Consider the following 21,025-nt stretch of genomic DNA (forward strand, 5'->3'; position numbering starts at 1 on the left):
GTTCCAAACATCACAGATCTTCTGGTGATGTACTGTCAAAGCTGGATAATTGGCTGAGACAAGATCAGTTTAAAATTGAAGCGTGTGCGACGCCATCTTGCGAATGGCAGCTAGACTCCATTTTAGAAATAAGAATCTGCAAAACGCCATTTTGCAACCAGCGTCACTTTAAGCTGTAACTCACGAGCTAAGAACAGATGCCAATGTTTTGATAATCTAAATAGAATAGACATGCACCAGAAACTGTGAGTGATTTACATACAAATTGAGAATCCCTGTTGGCAATTGTAATATAATCCAGGCATTCATCTACACAATTGGATTTGTCTGAATCCAAACAGGTTTTAGTTTCATACCCAGACAGGAGTTTCACAGCTGGAAGTCACATTTGCATTGCAGTCTGAAACTGTGAGTGAGGAATGATGTATGTGTGTGTGTGTGTGTGTATATATATATATATATATATATAATAATGTGTAGATATATGTATGTGTGATATATATATATATGTGTGTGTGTGTATATATATATGTATGTTAAGTCCATCATACATGGAATCTCATGCATACAAACACTGTACATTACGCACAATTGAGCTGCTAACATGACGCCCAGGAGCGAATGCACAATTATTAGCATCATGCGATTGCATCTTTCACCATTTTACATACACACATTATGCTTAAGACCCCGAATGAAAATACCGTTTAGTAGCTAAATGCGCATGTATCTGTCCCCAGTTAACTAGCGTCTTCATATCAAACCCAGTACACTCACGCATTACATATTCACTTACAAGGTTCCATTAGCTTTAAGATATAAGATTTAAGTTTATTCAGTTAATATAAACGCTGTGAAATAAAGATATTTGATAACTAAGGTTTTGTACATGCTAAACAAGTCGTGTTTGGTTTTGTACTGATGCGTACTCTTTTTACAGTATTTCGGTGTTATCGGTGGGGAGGTTGCATCATGCTTTCTTGAGTTATGGATCGCAGAGGCTACAAGCAACAAAATGTATATTTCATGAACAACTGTTAGGATGTTACAGGGGTTGGGAAGGGAAAGACACCCAGCTGTTAGAGGCAGGGAGAGTCTATTTGAACCAGCCTATTAAATGCTTTGTAACATGCTTCTCCCCTGGGAACCAATGACATCAGTAGCAAATTTCTCTATTGTCCTGTCTATTCTGGGGGGGTATAAATATGTGTGCTCCAACACTGGGTCTTTAGTCTTCTTGCTGAATGCTGACTGAGGGGTTTCTTGCTGATGCCTGACATCTGGTACCAGAAGCGCTGCGTCAGTATACTGTACTTGGGCCTGTATAATTCCTTTTGCGCCTAAATTGTGTCTGGATCAATTGCGTGTAACTGTCTGAACTTTTACTTGAATAACACTTGTGCTTTGGAACCACAGATTCCAGGTCTAAGTCTTTATTTACTGTATGACTGCGTACGCATATTAGCGTTAACCTTAGAGGTTTATAGGAAGGATTTTAGAAGGTACAGGCAGGGGTATATAGAGATTCTTTTTAATATCAGCAGTACGCTTGCTCAAATCCTTCTGTCTCTGCATGTAAATCCCAGACAGATTAGATAATATTGAGATCAGGGCTCTGTGGGGACCATATCATCACCAGGACTCCTTGTTCTTCCTTACTCTGAAGATAGTTCTTAATGACATTGGCTGTATGTTTGGGGTCTTTGATTGGCTACAAAATGTTTCTGCAGCAGGACAGACATCTCCCTCATAGTATTGCATAATGGATAAGTACCTGCCTGTATTTCTCAGCATTGAGGACACCATTAATCCTGACCAAACCCCAACTCCATTTGCTGAAATGCAGCCTCAATCTTGCAAGGTACCTTCACCATGCTTCACTGTTGCCTGCAGACTCATTATTATACCGCTCTCCAGCCCCTCGGCGAACAACCTGCCTTCTGTTACAGCCAAATATTTCACATTTTGACTCATCACTCGAGAGCACCTGCTGCCATTTTTCTGCACCCCAGTTTCTATGTTTTCGTGCATAGTTGAGTTGCTTGACCTTGTTTCCATGTCAAAGGTATGGCTTTCGGCCACAATTCTTCCATAAAGACCATTTCTGGCCAGACTTCTCTGAACAGTAGATGGATGCAGTGGCGTCACAAGGAGGGTGCGGGCTGCACCCGGGTGTCACCGGCCGAGATTAATGAATTCTAGCGAGCACACAGAAAGGAGTTAGCTACAACCACCTGTCCTCCTGTGCCGAAGTGGGGGGGGGGGGCGGTGCTATTTGCCCGACCCTGTTGATGGGGCCCAGGCCCAGCCCCCCCCCTCCCCTGCCACCAAGTTTGTGCAGGGAGAGAGAGGACTGACTGCTGCTGCAGCAGCCTCTTAGCCCAGCACACATGCTGCTGTCACACTGTTTGCTGGTATATCTAGTTTCCAGGGTAAGGGGAATGTGGGGAGGGGTATGAGGAAAGGGGATTGTACACCGCCCTGAGAAGAGGTTTTTTTCTGTTCACTCAAGAAAACTAGAACAGCGTATCTCATATATATTTATTTAACAAGGGTGCTCCCTAGGAGCAAATATGGAGATGCTAAAAGGAGAAAAAGTACTCCTCTACTGCAGGACACACCTGTTTTCATTTGTAAAATATAACTTTTAATTATTGATTCTTTAAAATTGAAAGAAACAGCATTAAAGATACACATGAGCTTCAAACAATATTTTGAATGAATATCCTGTTGTGAGATACAGGAAGGAATGTGTTTGATGATATATAGTAAGGTGTTCACTCTTAAGAAATTATGCAGTGATTAGTTGAATTTCATATATACATTTCAGACAACTAAACTATATACCAACTAATTTCCTGGCAGATTCCTAAACGTATGTCCCCCAAAATATGAGGAACAATGGCACTGTATCTCACACTGAGTATAATTATACAATATATACGGCAAAATAAAATAAAGAATAAAGTGAAATTATGTACAGAAATAAGATCAGTCATCTATATTGTGCTAACAGGTGATCATATTTACCATCAAGGCAAACATCACCGAACATATAAGTGAAAAATAAGACAAATATATGTGAATTACACACAGATTAAAAAAGCACCTAGAGCCGAACCATGTGGCTCAATTCTTGTATAATTACAGGGTAAGGTGTCCCTCAAATAACTGGGAATGTATGAATTAATTTGTCAGGTAAATATTAGTTCAAATGGTATTAAGATAGAGAAAAATGCAGTATCCGTGCGTTTAGATACACTGGGATCTGCTCCAGTGGCGTCACAAGGAGGGTGACACCAAGGTGCAGATGACATTCCCCCACAGTGACAGGAGCCGGGTGCTGCATTGTAGTATTAAGTGCAGCACCCGGCTCCTGACAATGAGGGATACGGCACTGCAACACAAGTATTCAGCACCCCCTACACTCCGCCCCCCTCCCCCAGTAATATTAAGAACTGGACCACAACAGGGGATCAGGCCCGTCATGATAGTTCACAGCTCTGGCAAAGATCAGCTCATCAGGAGCTAAAACAAGTGGGAGGAGTTGGACACAGTGACAGAGAGCACAGCAGCTCCATTAGGCATAAGTCAGCATTGCTAAACGACCACAGGTGGCTCTGCTATGTGACTTTGTGAGGGCTATGTGCATCTGATTGAACTGATTGTCATGATGATTGATGAGTCATTTTCTAGTTCACTAGCTCAATTAGGTCAGTGACTCATGTAAGTCACATGATACATTCCCCATCAGCCCTCTCATATTTCTCATGAGTCTACCACAGGTGGCACTGCTATGCTCAGACATTGTGATCTGTAGAGATCATGAGTCATTATTCTCCTGGCATATAGGTCAGTAGTCGTTTAGGCTAGTAGTTCATAAGTCACATGATACATTCCCCATCAGCTCAAGGCACAGTGCTGAGTGCTGCATGCTATATACTGTAGTTTTGTTTTTTCCACAAGACATAGGGGGAGATGTGATCACATGGAAATGTTGCCCATAGCAACCAATCAGCTTCTGTCATTTTATAGAAAGTGCTAGATCAATTACATAAGCTGGATTATACAACCCCTGCACTATCAGACCCATTATCTCCCTAAATACTGAAAAATGAAAAAAAATATATATTTTAAGAGGAAAACAGAAATGCAATTAGAATACTTACCCAGCTGCCTCGCTGGAACACAGTTTGCTATCATAATGCTGTAATGATGATGGGCCTATATTTATGTGGTGGCCTGGAGCTGTATTCCCATCCACCCTATCTTTAATCTAGCCCAGGTGTGCATCCAGTGACATTAATGGGTGCAATTAAAAAATAACATGGGGTAAAGGTAAGGTTTTTTCCAATTACTGTTTTTTCTTCACAATTACTGTGTTTTAAAAGCAAAAAAAAGTGACACATCACAATATTCTTAATTTGGGTCTCTCAAAAATTAACATTTCAGAGCTAAACATGTCACTACTTTGCTGTACAAGTGATTGTTCTTTTAAATATTAAAAGATCAGACATATCTGATCATTTGAAGTTACAAGAATCATCTAGTAGAAATGCTGTACTGTATGTGTAATAGACTAGTTCTGTTTCCAATCATTTCCATCAGCAGTGTATCAGAGCCAGTGATGCAATGACCTAAATGAACTGATCTTTTGAACTATTTTGAGTGAAATAGATCATAATGACCTAATCGCCAAAATGAACTAGATTTCCCATCACTAGCACTGACTCAGTGCAGCATGCTCTGCAGTGCTGGGCGGCGGGGGGACGGAGCTGTCAGCGACTCAGAGTTGCCGACATCCCTGCTTACTACAACTCTAAAGAGCCGTGTCTTGAGACACTCCACTGAGTTGAGCCAACTATACCGATTTAGCTGGTACAGTACCGGTTGTTAATGGTCTGTACCGGCAAACTGGGGCTGTACGGTTTGTACCTGGTGAGTACAAACACCTGATATCAATAGCAGCGCTGCTAAGTGACAGGCGGCTCCTACCTCCATGTTCTCTCAGTCAGCTTAGCTGTTACTTACAGTCAAAAGGTGCATACACACACAATGATTTTTTGAACAATTATCGTTAACGATATCGTTCAAGCGTTGAAAAAAATCGTTCACTTTCTAAGGTAAAACGAACTATTATCGTTCATGCGCGTTCATGTGTGTAGTTCAGTCAGACTGACCAACTCAACGATTTTCATTAAGGGAATATGCAAAAATCGTTCGCAGTGCAAAAAAATAGTTCATTACATTTTAAAAAATCTGACAGAAAATCGTTCAGAAAATAGTTGGTAACAAAATCGTTGTATGTGTATGCAGCTTTAGTCTCGTGAGATGATGACGTCATCATCCCGCGAGACAATGACTGTCACTGTGATGTTGAGAGCTATGGCTGCTGCAACACCTCGGCGGCTGTAGGGGAACAAGTGCACAATCGCAGTGCACTTGTTCCCCTAGAGGTAGGTAGTCCGCCCACTCTTTACATAGTAAATGTAAATAATTTCTAAACACCCCAAGTGAAATCAATCATGTAAATATATATATTTATATACATACATACACACCCATATATATATATATATATACACACACACACAGTGGTCGAAGTGGGAATTTTGAAGTGGGGGTATGGCAAATGTAGAAGTTGTGGCAGTGGTGCAACCAGAAACAACGCGTCAGCACTGATATGAGTCGAGGGCGTGCAGAAAAAAATGAGCATGGGTACGCATCACAAGTGGTGTGTCAGGCAATGATTGACGGGGGGAGAGTGAACGGAAGAGGCAGAGGGTGACCAAGAGAGGCAAAGAGTGATGTGCAGAGGGTGACAGGGAGAGGCAAAGAGTAATGGGGAGAGGGTGAAGGGCAAAGGGTGACAGAGAGAGGCAGAAGGTGAGGGTGAGACAAAGGGTGACAGAGAGGCAAAGAGTGATGGGCAGAGGGTGGCAAAGAGTGGTGGGCAGAGGGTGACAAAGAGGCAAAGAGTGATGGGCAGAGGGTGACGAAGAGAGGCAGAGGGTATCTGGGAGAGGCAAAGAGTGATGGGCAGAGGGTGACAGAGGCTGAGGGCGACAAAGAGGCAAACAGTGATGGTGAGGCAGAGGGTGACGGAGAGGCAAAGAGTGATGGGCAGAGGGTGACTAGGAGAGGCTGCGGGTGAAGGGCAAAGGGTGACAGAGAGAGGCAGAAGGTGACAGAGGCAAAGAGTGATGGGCAGAGGGTGACGGAGAGGAAGAGTGATGAGCAGAGGGTTACGGTGAGGCAGAAGGTGACAGGGAGAGGCAAAGAGTAATGGGCAGAGGGTGACGGAGAGGAAGAGAATGAAGGGCAGAGGGTGACAGAGAGGCAGAGGGTGACAGGGAGAGGAAGAGAATGAAGGGCAGAGGGTATCAGGGAGAGACAAAGAGTGATGGGCAGAGGGTGACAGGGAGAGGCAAAGTGTGATGGGCAGAGGGTGACGGTGAGGCGGCAAAAGGTGACGGAGAGGTAAAGAGTGATGGGCAGTGGGTGACTGTGAATCAGAGGGGAGAGGCACAGAGTGAAAGGAAGAGGGTGACCGGGAGAAGCAGAGGGTGATGAAGAGGCAAAGAGTGATGGGCTGAGGGTGAGCAGGGCCGGCCCGAGACAATTTTTTTTTAGGTAGGCAAATATTTTTTTCTGTGCCCCAAGGTGTACCGTTGCATGGACCCAGAAAAAAAATAAAGGGGCGTGGACTAGTGGGAAACAATACACTCCCACCCCACATAATACACAGCACACCCCTCAAATAACATTAATAACCCCCCCACATAATAAACATCACACCCCTGAAATAACAATATACCACCACACCACATAATAAAACTCCACTCCTCAGATCACATTAATATACCCTCACCCCACATAATACACCCCACACCTCTCAAATAATATTAATAACCCCCATCCCACATGATACAGCACACATCTCAACATTAATAAACCACCACCCAACGTAACACACCACCATTACACATAATAATACACCCCACACATCGCACATAACGATAATATACCTGGGCCACACCACATAATACATCTCCACCCCTCAGATCACATTAATATACCCACCACCCCACATAATACACCTCCACTCCACATAATACACAGCACATCCCTCAAGTAACATTATTAACCCCCCACCCCACATAATATACAGCATACCCATTAAATAACATTAATAAACCCCCACCCAACATAACACACCACCTCCCCACATAATACACAGCACACCCCTGAAATAACAATATAACCCCCACACCACATATTACAAACCCACCCCTCAGATCACATTAATATACCCCCCACCATTCATAATAATACACCCCACACCTCTCATATAACATTAACACATTTCCCTCTCCCCAGATACTTACCACCACCCCTGTAGAAGGCTGTCACTAGTCTGGTGGTCTCGTCACATTGCAATTCCAGAATAGGACACAGTCAGACCGGAGGAAGAGCAGAGGCACTGTTGTGACTTGGGAAGGTGATAGAAGGGGCGGGGTCTCAGTGAGGGAAAGGAATAGGAGTACAACCTATTGGTGGCTAGTCCTGGGGGAAGTGCCAGCAGTGATAACGGCTCTCTCTATGGCAGGGGGTGACAGCTGTGCATTCCTGAAGCTGCCTGTAGCACGCAGGGGTGGGATTCAAGTAGTGCACATAAGTTTTTCTTATTTCTGCTCAAATTGATGAGCTATGGGGTGGCACCCGCGTGTGTCCGCTCAACTTGAACGGACCTGCTCGTTACTAGTGCAGGCAGCGGTGAAACACAAGCAGACAGGCGGGTAGACGAGCGTGTGTGTGGCGTGATGCCATCACGTCACATTGCATGCATGCACACATAGGATCCGGAGAGTTCTCTCTACTCCAGTGTCTGTGGCCGCGCCGCATTCCCGGCGGCTATTCACGGTGCTCTCTGCCGACTGGCGCTCTACGCACCTGCGTAGTTGGCATAACGGGCTGGCCGGCCGGCCGGCCCTGAGGGTGATGGAGAGAGGCAGAAGGTGACGGTGAGACAGAGGGTATCAAAAAGTGATGAGCAGAGGGTGACAGGGAGAGGCTGAGAGTGAAGGGCAGAGGGTGACAGAAAGAGGCAAAGAGTGATGGGCAGAGGGTGACGGAGAGGCAAAGAGTGATGGGCACAGGGTGCCGGGGAGAGGGTGACAGAGAGAGGCAAAGAGTGATGGGAAAAGGTTGCTGGAGAGAGGGTGATGGTGAGGCAGAGGGTGACAGAGAGAGGCAAAGAGTGATGGGCTGAGGGTGCCAGGGGAGAGGGTGATGGTGAGGCAGAGGGTGACAGGGAGAGGCAAAGAGTGATGGGCAGAGGCAAAGAGTGAAGGACAGAGGGTGACAGATAGAGGCAGAGGGTGAAGGTCTGTGGGTAGTAATTATAGGGCGCAGATTGACATACATAGGTCCAGTATAAGTGTGATACACCTCGGGGGTGTCACATAAGGAAAGTGATAAGTGACAGAAGACGGCAGTAACACTGACACCATTTGCACTTACCTAGGTACAGTGTAGAAGGTCAGCAGTGCTGTAGGGCAGAGTCTAGGCAGCAGCGTCTGTCTATGTGCACTGTGCAGCTGATGAATGTTTGTTTCCTGTGGCTTCGTGTGACGGTGGGCAGGGGATGGGACAGCAGAGCACACACAGGAAGTGGGAGAGCTCGCCGGGACATCGGATGGAGGAGGCAGTGGCCGTAACATTGCAGGACAGGTACACCTGCAGCAGTGATGTCCCTCCCCGCGGTGTCACCCGGTGAAGGGAGGGATGCTGTAAGCGCTGCAAAGCCGTGTGCCGCTGGAAATGGACGTCTCCATGTGGGCAAGGGGCGTGGCCGCGCGGCTCGAACCCCATGCTCCAGTGCTTATTACCGGGGGTGCATGAGGTGCGGGCTGCGTAGTTGTGCCGGCTCCCTCAGAGGAGCCGAGTGCTGCACTTAATACTACAGTGCAGCACTCGGCTCCTGTCGCTGAGAGGGAGTCTGCTCCTTGGTGTCACCCTTCAGCGTGTGACACACTGGTGAGTCCGCACCCCCCTTGTGATGCGGCGACACCACTGACCTGCAGTCCGACCGGTGGCAGAGAGACTGGCTACTGAGAGGACCCCAAGAGGTACCCTCCCGCCGGCATCACTCGCCAGCTCACCTCCCCAGTGGTGCCAGGCCCTCTGCCTGAGGACCTAAGCACCCCTGTACTGCTAAGTGCTAATAGCGGAACACACACAACAGGTGTGCAGCAGCCACTTTGATTGGTTGGGCAGGAGTGTTCATTATCCTCCCCCTGACTGGGGTAGAGGTTAGGAAAATCCAGTACAAGCCGCATTGGATCTTTAAATGAAGTGATTGGAGGGTAATGTACTTTTTCATCCAACATACTATTTATTTATTTATTAACAGTTGCTTATATAGCGCAGCATATTCCGTTGCGCTTTACAGTTGGAAACATTTATAGAACAAAACAGGGTAATAACAGACAGACATAGAAGTAAGAGGGCCCTGCTTGCAAGCTTACAATCTATAGGGAAATGGGATATAAAGTGACTATATGAAACATCTGATTCACACTAATCTCTCCATAACCCTGTGCATGTTTTTGGCTATGACTGAATACTAACACATATATATATATATATATATATCCACTGGATGTGACTGACCACTAATATCCCACACTTTTGATATCTAATCTTTGCCAAAGGGGAATACACTCTCCATCTAAATTCATCAGGATACAAAGTGGCTGTAATCCTTTCATCACTATTTGCATGCCCTCTGGCTGTGACTGAATACTAATATTCTATATTGTATTCATTGGATGTGGCTGAATACTAATATTCTATGCTTTGATATTTAACCTCTGCTACATGGATTATTAAATGTTTTAATTAATGAACATATAATATATTTTATATATATATATAAATTATATATATACCTAAATGTATATGTGAAAATTCTATGTAGCCGGATCCATGCTTATAGATTAATTGTGGCATTAAGCTGTATGTACCATTCCACATGCACCTTGAGTGGTAATACATTTTTCTTTTACGGTTTTTTATTGTGTATAATAAATTGTAAGATTTTTCAAACCAGCAGCTGTGCACGAGCGCTCCCATTTTGTATAGATATTTTTAGTTTTCAATTTCAGATGGAGCTCCAGATCAACTTATGTGGGGGCAGCTGTAATAGCTCTTTGATAATTATAAACCTTATAGGAATAATAGTTAGATATCAGCGCCCATCTTTTTATACATTTTCTTTTTGGCGCCAGGCAGCGGCTGACAGTGCAGATGACAGTGGGATTTCTACTGACAGTTTGCACTGTTCAAGGCAATCCCGGAGAGGTGGCAGCGCTGACAGCTGTCAGCCTGATAGCTGTCAGTGCTGCCGATCATCAATGATGATCCGATCGTCAGCGGGTTCCCTACTCTCGCATCTGGAAAACTGACAAAAAAAAATTAGTGCTTTGAGTGTCAGTATGTCATACCGTTACATACTGGCACACTTCCAGCACTGTATGTATGTGTGTATATATATATAGTGTATATATATAAAATCATAGGCACTCAAAAAACAACCAGGCAGCAGTGCACCAGCTGCCCTCCAGTGTACAGTACTCGTGGACACGCCCCTTTTCCGGTGACCACGCCCATGCCCCGGTGAAATGTTGTAGGGTGTGCTGCACAGTCAGTTCAAGTTGTCTCTCTCCCTGTGTTATATGCGGGAGCGATTAAGGATAGCCATTTGAAAACATTGATTGTTCCTGCATCGATGGCAAAACTATTTGACATCGAGCAGTGCCCAATGTCAACTAGTTTTGCCATCGATAGCATAGAAATTATCTGCCATCGATGGATGACTGTGAGCTGATGTGGTGTTTTTCTCTGTACAGGACAGAGGTTAGCCCCGCCCCCTGTACCCACTAAGACCCGCACCCATTTTTAATTGGCCCGTGGCCCTGCATCTCCCCCCCACCCCTCCAGAGGTGGCCGTCTGGGAGGTGCACACCATCGATGGTTCACAATAGTTAGTTTGTGTGCCATTGATGGAGACCTCACCGTGGCCATCCCTAGGAGCGATTGCACCCCCACCCCCTGACACTTGCGGGACCTATGTGTCCGCAAACATAGTGGGGTTTTTTAAAGAGGGGGTCTGGCCTGGGTCTTCTCCTGTGCACAGTTATAATACTATTCAGTTCCTACTCCCTACAGCAGAGACACTCAGCGCAGTGTTATCGCACTAGGACCCAACGCAAGTTACGTACAGACACGTGGGACGTAGGGTTTGGCGGGATATTCGTACACATCAGGGGTGACGCTGCAGAGCTGCTCTGTGCCTTTACATCCGGGTCTGATTCGTTCTCACCGGAGCAACCAGTGCGGGAGGTGACGTCAGGAAACACACCAGTGGGGTAACTAGCGGCTGGGTGAGGAGGGGGTTACACGCCGTGTCTGGGGTCAGGCACTGTTATACACTGTTACACTCCCTGCGCCGCCCGACGTGCTCCGTGTGGGTTCCAGGGTCCCGAAAGGTTATGTAACGTCATTCACACTCTGGGGGAGATGTACTAACCAGGCATTAGTGCTAACAGCATCTATTAACGAACAATTGTTTCACCTTTGTACTATCCCGGTCTGCACATATTGGTGGGATAGGTGATCATGATAATGTATGGAAAACGCTATAGAGCAGGTTCCCAATCACGGTCCTCAAGGCACCCGAACAGTTCAGGTATTAGAGATATCCAATGCTGAGCACAGGTGACTTCATTAGTACCTCAGTCAATTTGATTTAACCAACTGTGCTCAACCATGGATATCTCTAAAACCTGAACTGTTAGGGTGCCTTGAGTACTGTGATTGGGAACCTCTGGTACAGGTTGAGTCTCCCATATACAAACTGCTTGGGACCAGGGGTGTTTTGGATAATGGAATATTCCGTATTTTGGAATAATTGCATATCGTAATGAGATATCTTGGGAATGGGACCCAAATATACACACACAATGCATTTATGTGTTATATGCACCTTATACACACAGCCTGCAGGTCATTTTATACCATATTTTCAATAATTTTGTGGCTCAAGCAAAGTTTGTGTACAGAAATGAAAATTCCTTTGTTTCATATACACCTACACACAGCCTTAAGGTAATTTTATACAATATTGTTCATAATTTGTGCCTTAGACAAAGTTTGTGTACATTGATCCATCAAAAATTAAAGGTCTCAGTATCTGTCATGCCAAAATAATTCCGTATTTTGGAATATTTGGATATGGGAGACTCAACCTGTATAGTGAAAAGCGCAGATAATTTTTTTATTTTATTTTTTTTTAATAGATGTTGCTGCAACACTCACCATACAGTGACAGTGATAATATTGTTTCATAAATGCAGAGACCGTAGTATGTCCTGCGTTGGCTGACTGAGGACGTCATTGGGGGACTGCAGATCGATGCGATGTGCCATTTTGGTAAGGCACATCACAAGTTCTCTCATGCACCCCTTAAGCTGGGTACACACTAGACGACCTGTGTACCCAGCTGACTGCAGATGCCATGGACGACATATCTTGCGGTCCGTACACACCACGCGATTTGGTGAACGACAGCACAATATGTCGTTCCCCCGCGCAGCACTTCCACTATCAGACCAAAAAATGACTGCACGATTACGACGATAGTTCAGTACACTGAATGGCACCCTCCATCTGTGAACATACCCAATCTGTCGTTATCGACAAATTGACCGGCATATTCACCCGATGATTGATGTCAGAAATGACCAGCGGGAGCGCTCATCTCTGGTCGTTTCCGACATAAAAGTGCACAATGTCGTAATCGTGCAATCGCTCAGTAATATCGGCATGTGGATGTGCGCCAGAGGTGCAAGAGCTAATGTGTGTTGTCGGCTCTCCCCTAAATGGCCAGTATGTGTGGAGCTGGGCTGCTGTATGTGGTATTCCCAGAATACACAGCACCAGAAGCATATTGGATCTGACCTGCTGCACAACATTTCTCCAAAACCATGGACCAATATCGTGCAGATTGTATGCGCACATGTATGTATTTCTGCTAATAATTCAAGTAATTGTTTGGAGTGGAACGTCAAAATTGTTTAATCACTCTATTGTGAGTGAAATCGTACTGATGTGTCTCCTGAATAAACAGGTCCAGTGACTGGATCAACTGAGTATATGTAACAGACACTGACAAGTTCATTTATTTATATGTCTGTTTAGTGTTTTTTTTTTTTTGTTTTGTTTTGGTTTTACAAACTAGACCAGTGGATCCCCAAATTTCTTGAATTACGGTGCCCTAGAATATCAGCATTTTTTTTTTTTTACAGAACCCCTAGGCCGAAAGTTTGTTATTCAGAAATTCAGCAAAACTTATTAAATTAAGTAAATTGTGATCACATGATCCTTAGGTTCAGTTGGTGGTGGACAGAGTTGCGATTCTGTATGTTTTTATAATTGGTATAAATATATTCGTTTGGCCCTGGACCTCAACTCGTGGCACCCAGTTTGGGAACCACTGCACTAGACAATATATGTAGTGTTCCCGCTAGGCTGTTTTGGGGGGCGCGGCGCCCTACCCTCCTTCTGGAGGGCAAACACCACCCTGCCCTGCAGGAGGAGGACAAAAAGCGCCCTGCCCTCACAGCCTGCGGGTGCAGTCTTCACTGCATCCCGCGGGTGGAAAAATGTGCGGTGACCCGGTCACCTCCGGAGAATAGACGCCGGGCGCATGCGCCCGGCATCTATTCTCCCTTTGTGCAGCGCTTGGGGGCTGCCCGGCATGTCCGTAAGTGCCGGGCATGCCCCCAAGTATGACGAAAAGGGGACGCAACTTATAGACACGCCCCCTTTTCATGACCACGCCCCCTTTTCGGACGCCGCGCGCACATGGTTGCCCTCTCTAGCTCCGGCGCCCTGCCTGCCGCCGGAGCCAGAGTGAACACTAATATATATATCGTTCCGACCATCTGTAAGTGTGTACATCCAATACATTTTGAGCACGATCTTTTTACAGATATATCCCATCAACTGTGCTGCATGGCAGGCGCGATATATCGTTCACATATTGTTTTGTGTGCAGCAACCGAACGGCCGCACAATATGTTTGGATGCAGGATAAAATCATCAAAACTGTGTTGGCATATTTAAATGGGTACTTCTGAATAGACACAAATGGAGCAATTCAATGGTTAGCGCCGGTGGCTGTCAGTGCTAGGCACCCGACAAATTGTTGTTCCGTTCGGGTGTGAACAGGTGCTGGTATTTCTGCTAGCTCCCTCATGAGGAGGTGAGCAAAAATGTGTGGAAAGTCTGTGGATTAGACGCCCTAGCCAGGACTGTAGACTGGTTTAGCCGCTGGATAAACCCTGCCTAGTTGGGTGCAATAATTAATGGGCGCCAAAAACAATTGAATTGTCCATTAATTATTGCGACGCCAAAAACAATTGACTTGCCATAAACCGTTAAGTCGTTCCCTACATTTTTCAAGTCTGTACCCCACATAAGACACTTTACAACTGACTTTACAAAATATTATTTTTTACTAATGTCTATCTCCTCCTTCCCCGGTTCCTGACCCTAACCTCCATCCCTAGTGTCTAAACCTAACCTCCCCCTCCCTGCACCCTAAACCGAACCCTCCCCCTTAGTCCCTAACGCTAACCCTCCCCCCAACCCCGGTACTTACCTTCAAGGATTCCGGCGCCGGAAACCCGAAGTCGGGATTTTGATCGCATCCCTGTCTAACACTAATAAAAGCATGTAAACATGTTTGGGAATGGAACTTATGGGCTCCAATTAAACCATACCCACCGGAGCAGCAGTGTATCATTGGCTTTTGGGCAGTGTCTGCTCTATTTGCTCGTATCCACTTTAAGACATTGCAATTACATCATTGGAGTAATTGGCCTAAAATGGAATGGTTTTGTTTCGCTCTTCTAAAGGTAACTGAAGAGTGTATTTGTTAACACTTAATTCTGCCAATAATTGATTGATTTTTTTTTTTTTTGGTAATAGACTGATTTCCATCTATGTGCATTTTGTTTATAATGGCAATGATTATGGCTTCTATTCAGCGCTTCTGTTTAGTTGCTTTTCAGTTTGTGCATACTTTGATTTGTCTACTACAGTAAAATTAAGTCTGACATAACCTATTAACACTCTTAATTTTTTTTTTTAACTATGATTTTTAGGGTACTTGGGGCAAAATGGCTATGCAAGCACAATATGAAGCATCCACAGAAGAAGAATCTTTTGGGCCTCAAGCAATATCCCGGCTTGAGGTAAAATAAGAATAAACTAAAATATATTTTTCTACTTCAGGGTCCATAGGGTATCCACAGGATACCTTGGGGTATAGGTGTGACGTCAGTCGCAGGGCACCAAAGAGTTAAGCTTTCAGCCTCCCAGGATGCACTAGGTCCCCCTCCTATACCCCGCCCCCGGGCCAAGGCACCTCAGTTTAGTTTGGTGCCCGGCCGGAGTCGGGTGCACCTGTTGGAGTGGGGGCTAGAAGAGCCCCTGAAGCTTATTCTTCATGCAGCTGTGGCTGCACAACTGGATGAACAGCATGGACAGTCAGTCCTGACGTCCATGCTGTCTTCCCTACACCCCGCCGGTACCAGAACGCCGGTACTGATCCGGGGATGCTGGTGGGCGTCTGGGGTCACAGCTAGCGGTGACCCCAGATGCTCCGGACCATGGCCGGATTCAAGGGGGACAGAGGTAAGCAGCGGGGTCCCGCGGTGGGTCCCCGCTGATCACATGGTCCTAAGTCCCCAGGCAGGGGGCTCCCTGGGGACTGGCTGCAGCGTGGAGCCAGGCGACCAACCTGCGCTTCCACTACCCCCTGGGACAGCGGACCGCAGCAGAGCGGCAGCGCTGCGGCGTCCCAGGGGTTAAATGCATGCCAGGGGAGCGCGCCTTCCCTGTCTCACAGCCGGCGCCTCCCCCGCTGCACACAGCCCTCTCTGCATGCTGCCGACTGGTCCTGTGGCAGCGCTCCTCCCCCAGGCCAGCCTCCTCTCTGCTCCTCGGCGGCCATCTTCTCCAGAACGCATGGTGAACGCTGCTGGAAGCGCTGGACGGAAGCATCGTGGTCTGGGTCCCCCCGCATACCTCTCCTCCGCTGTGGTCAGGTCTGTGTATGCAGCGCTGTGTCCTACCAGGCCCTGTGTCTGTGTAGTTGAGTGATCAGCGCTGTTAGTGCAGGAATTGTTATTTTTCTGCATTGTATGTGACTGTGCTAGCGCTGCTGCCTGTAATCTTTTCTTCTCTAAACTGTCAGCTTTATTACTGTCCCTGTTCTTTCTGCTAAAGCCCTTGCGGTGCGGTGCTGCAGGGTGGTCTCTCGCCTATTTAATACTTAATTGGTGAGAGAGGTCACATACGTGGTGCCATCATGTCTGAAAGTGATTTTCCCCTCCGGCTACAGTGTACCACGTGCAAAGTACCGTTAGCGGAGGGGGAGGGTAGCGCGGAGGGCCTTTGCCGGCAGTGTTTGTCCATGGCGCGGCCTATTACGGTTACAGCACCGGTACAGGAGCCGCCCTGGGCTTGTTTCGCTCAGGCGTTAACAGCTTTAGTGGGCCAGTTAGCTCCGCAGCCCGCGTTTACTCCGATGGGTTTGTCCCAGCAGTCTGTGGTGTCGTCACCCATGCAGGGGTTCCCACGACAATTGGTGGTACCCCACAGTCTCCCTATTTCCCCGCTCCCGGGTTCTCAGGAGCCAGCGTGGGTTAACTCCCTGACGAGTTCTGTACAGCACTTGTCGGATGTGTTGCAAGGGGAGTCTGTGATGCGGTCTCATAAAAGGCCGGTGGCGTCTCTGTCCGCTCCTTATGAGGATGACGAAGGGACGTCTGATGATGGGGAGATTCTAGATCCTTACGATCAGGAACCTCTCCATACTAAGGACGCTGATGCTAAGTCCAAAGTATATATTCCTGGACTTATTCGGGCGGTCCGCACAGCCTTGGTGATTGAGGACGAAGTTCCCCCAGCGGCTAAATCTAAGTATGCCTTTTTCAAAGATGTGAAGGGCGATGCCACAGTCTTTCCTCTTTCGGGTCAGTTGGTGGACCATTTAGAGGAGGCGTGGAAACAACCTGGCAAAAGATACCAGCCGCAGAGACGCCTGGCGGTGGCTTATCCGTTCGCGGATAATTATTTTGCGAAGTGGGAATCCCCTCCACAGGTGGATTCTCACGTGACCCGTCTTGTCCGTAGTGCCACATTGCCGATGCCATCCATGTCCTCCCTTAAGGATGCTACGGACCGCAAGGTAGAAATCTGCCTGAAGTCCGCTTATTCCCTTGCAGGGGGGGCAGCACGGCCGGCTATGGCCATTTGCTGGGTTGCCAGAGCGATGGAGCGCTGGGCGGATTCATTAGAGGCTTCTTTTGAATCCGACTGTCCGGCCGATCAGGCGGAGTTGATTGGCAATCTCCGTGATTCGGCCACCTACATCAACGAGGCGGCTCTAGACATTAGTACTCTGGTGTCTAGAATTTCTTCAGCAGCGGTAGCTGCTCGTCGCACCTTGTGGCTGCGATCCTGGAAGGCGGACGCAGATTCCAAGAAAGGTCTGGAAGCGTTGCCGTTTACCGGAGAAGTTCTCTTCGGTCCGGATCTGGATAAGATTGTGGCCACGCTGGCGGCAGCCAAATCTGCCTGTCTCCCGTCGGCCGCTGCTCCTTCTGGTTCGGGACCATCGTCCTTTCGGTCATCTAGGGCCCAGGGCAGGCCCAAACCACAGTCGTTTCCTCGACAGGCTGGCCCTAAGAAATCGGTCAAGCCCCGGAAGCAGGCATGGAGTACCAGACGTCCGGCCCCCAAGCCAGATGACAAGCCTGCGGCCTGACGGTCCGGGCCTCCCTTTGGGGGATCCCAGGGTGGGAGGCCGCCTGCTACAGTTCGCCCAGTGTTGGTCGACCACTACGACAGACACTTGGGTTCTGGAGGTGGTTTCCCACGGATACGCCCTCTCCTTCCGGCACAGACCCCCGGCTCGCTTCTTCACCACGGGTCTCCCATCAGACCGGAACAAGGCTACGGAGCTGCGGAAGGTATTGCACACTATGCTCCAGGCTGGAGTTATAGTGGCGGTTCCATTCTCCCAGAGGGGCCAGGGTTTCTATTCAAATCTATTTTTGGTACAGAAACCCAATGGGTCATATCGTCCGATTCTCAACCTCAAAGCACTCAACAAGTCTTTGCGGGTCCCGAAGTTTCGGATGGAGACCCTACGGTCCATCATTCTGGCGCTGGAACCTGGGGACTACTTGGTGTCATTGGACATACAGGACGCTTACCTGCATGTCCCTATTCTTTGGCGCCATCAACAGTTCCTCAGGTTTGCAATCAGCAGCGACCACTTCCAGTTTCGGGCGTTACCTTTTGGCCTGGCAACAGCACCACGTGTTTTCACCAAGGTGATGGCGGTCATGGCGGCTTCTCTGCGGCTGCAGGGAGTCCGCATGTTGCCGTATTTGGACGACCTGTTATTGGTGGCAGGATCTCCAGAGCTCCTGTTACGCCACTTGGACCTGACCATTGCACTGCTGCAACGGCACGGCTGGCTAATCAACTGGCAGAAGTCCACTCTAATCCCGTCTCGGAGGATTCTGCATCTTGGAGCCTTATTGGACTCGGGACAGCAAAGGATCTTCGTGACGGAGGACAAGATCTCTGCTTTACAGTCAAGGGTGCGCAGTTGTCTGCACAGCCGCCGGGTGTCCTTACACTCGGCGATGAGGTTACTGGGCTCCATGGTGTCGGTGTTCGACATGGTGGAATACGCCCAGTTTCACTCCAGACCTCTGCAGCACCTGATCCTGTCCAAGTGGAACGGGCTGACTCAGTCTCTGAAGTCCCAGACGATTGTGCTCACCCAGGAGGTTCGCCTGTCCCTTACGTGGTGGTTACAGACGACCCACCTCAACAAGGGACGTCCGTTCTGGGTTCCAAATTGGGTCCTGTTGACAACGGACGCCAGTCTTCGGGGCTGGGGAGCAGTTTCGGGTCCACACTTGTTCCAGGGCAGGTGGACGCCGACAGAAGCGGAGCTTCCAATAAATATCTTGGAACTCCGTGCGGTCTTCAATGCTCTCCAGCAGGCACAGCGGTTTCTCCAGGGTCGCCCGGTGCAGGTCCAGTCGGACAACGCTACCACCGTGGCCTACATAAACAGGCAAGGAGGAACTCGCAGTCGGGCGGCTCTCGTAGAGGTCTCTCGGATCCTGGTTTGGGCGGAGCGCAATCTTCCGGCCATATCAGCGGTCTTCATCCCGGGAGTGCTCAATTGGGAGGCGGACTTTCTAAGTCGCCAGGACGTTCATCCGGGGGAATGGTCCCTGCACCCGGACGTTTTTCAACTACTGGTGGACAGGTGGGGCCTTCCAGAAATCGACCTCATGGCGTCCCGGCACAACAACAAGTTGCCGGTGTACGGGTCTCGCACAAGAGACGAAGGGGCGTCTCTGGTGGATGCTCTGTCCGTCCGGTGGACGTTCCGGTTCGCATACCTGTTCCCTCCGGTCTCCCTTCTTCCACGGGTAATCCGGAAATTCAAACAGGAAGGAGGGACGCTCCTGTTGATAGCTCCCGCGTGGCCCAGACGGCACTGGTTCTCAGACCTTCAGGGTCTGTCCGTGGACATTCCTCTGCGGTTGCCGCTACGACCGGACCTTCTGTCTCAGGGTCCTTGCCTTCACCCGGACCTGACTCGGCTGTCTTTGACGGCGTGGCTGTTGAGACGGCCATGCTGAGGTCCCGGGGGTTTTCCAGCTCTGTGGTGCGTACCATGTTGCGAGCTCGGAAACCGTCTTCCGCGAGGATATACCATCGCGTGTGGCATACGTTCTTCCAGTGGTGTCGACCGAGAGGTTATGCACCGCGGGAGTTTCGTCTGTCTCGGATTCTCGCCTTCCTGCAAGCGGGACTAGATCATGGGCTTCGCCTTGCTTCTTTGAAGGTACAAGTTTCGGCCCTATCTGTCTGGTTTCACCGTAGGATTGCTACAATCCCGGATGTGCGCACCTTTATGCAGGGTGTTCTCCGCATTCAGCCGCCCTTTGTTCCACCTGTGGCGCCTTGGGATTTGGCTGTGGTCCTGAGGGCTCTCCAAGGACAGCCATTTAAGATCCACTGAGCCCAGTGGTTCAAACGGCGAACAGCTAAGACTGTTTTCCTTCTGGCCATTGCTTCGGCCAGACGTGTTTCTGAGTTAGGGGCTCTTTCTTGTAGACCCCCTTTCTTGGTTTTTTATGGGAACAGGGCAGTGCTCCGCACTCGGCCCGAGTTTCTTCCCAAAGTTGTTTCCCAGTTTCATATTAACGAGGAAATAGTTGTTCCGGCCTTTAACTCACCGGGTCTTTCCGTGGGTGAGGCCTCTTTGGATGTTGTGCGGGCCTTAAGGACTTATGTTGACCGCACTTCTTCGTTTAGGAAGTCGGACGCTTTGTTTGTCCTCTTTGGCTTCCGTAAAAAGGGTTGGCCTGCTTCAAAGCAAACTTTGGCAGCCTGGATCCGTATGGCTATTTCTGAAGCTTATCTTCATGAAGGCCTACCGGTCCCTCCTTCTCTGAAGGCTCATTCCACTAGGTCTGTGGGTCCTTCGTGGGCAGCTCGACGTGGTGCCTCGGCAGTTCAGATCTGCAAGGCTGCTACGTGGTCTTCTGTCCATACCTTCGTGAGGTATTACAGGTTTGACACCTTCGCCTCTCAGGATGCTTCCTTCGGGCGGCGGATTCTCCTTTCTGCACAGGAGCGTCCCCACCCTTAAAGGATACTGCTTTGGGACATCCCCAAGGTATCCTGTGGATACCCTATGGACCCTGAAGTAGAAAATATGAGATATGGTAAGAACTTACCCTTGTTATCTCTATTTCTACGAAGTCCATAGGGTTCCACAGGACTCCCGCCCTGTCGCACCTGTGCTGCAGATGGGCTTTGCTCTGGTCACCGGTTTTCCGTCTCCCTCTGG

The 21,025-nt window shown here is 48.3% G+C and overlaps 1 protein-coding gene across 6 annotated transcripts in view; it reads left to right on the top strand.

The window, feature by feature from the left end:
• The first annotated feature begins 11,257 nt into the window (after positions 1-11,257).
• RAD51 (RAD51 recombinase) overlaps positions 11,258-21,025 on the top strand; it is a 35,874-nt gene continuing 26,106 nt past the window's right edge. The window contains exons 1-3 of one of the 6 annotated variants that reach the window (XM_088464017.1): positions 11,258-11,432; positions 12,363-12,495; positions 15,234-15,323. In XM_088464017.1, coding sequence (XP_088320143.1) covers positions 12,478-12,495; positions 15,234-15,323 — 108 coding nt within the window. In that variant the 5' untranslated portion in view covers positions 11,258-11,432; positions 12,363-12,477. Of the gene's footprint in view, positions 11,448-11,476; positions 11,553-12,362; positions 12,496-15,233; positions 15,324-21,025 lie in introns of those variants that run through there. The other 5 variants (XM_088464018.1, XM_088464019.1, XM_088464021.1 and 2 more) reach the window with 5 other exon arrangements.

This window comes from Taudactylus pleione, unplaced genomic scaffold (genome assembly GCF_031769625.1).
Source record: "Taudactylus pleione unplaced genomic scaffold, aTauple2 ptg001562l, whole genome shotgun sequence".
NCBI lineage: Eukaryota > Metazoa > Chordata > Amphibia > Anura > Myobatrachidae > Taudactylus > Taudactylus pleione.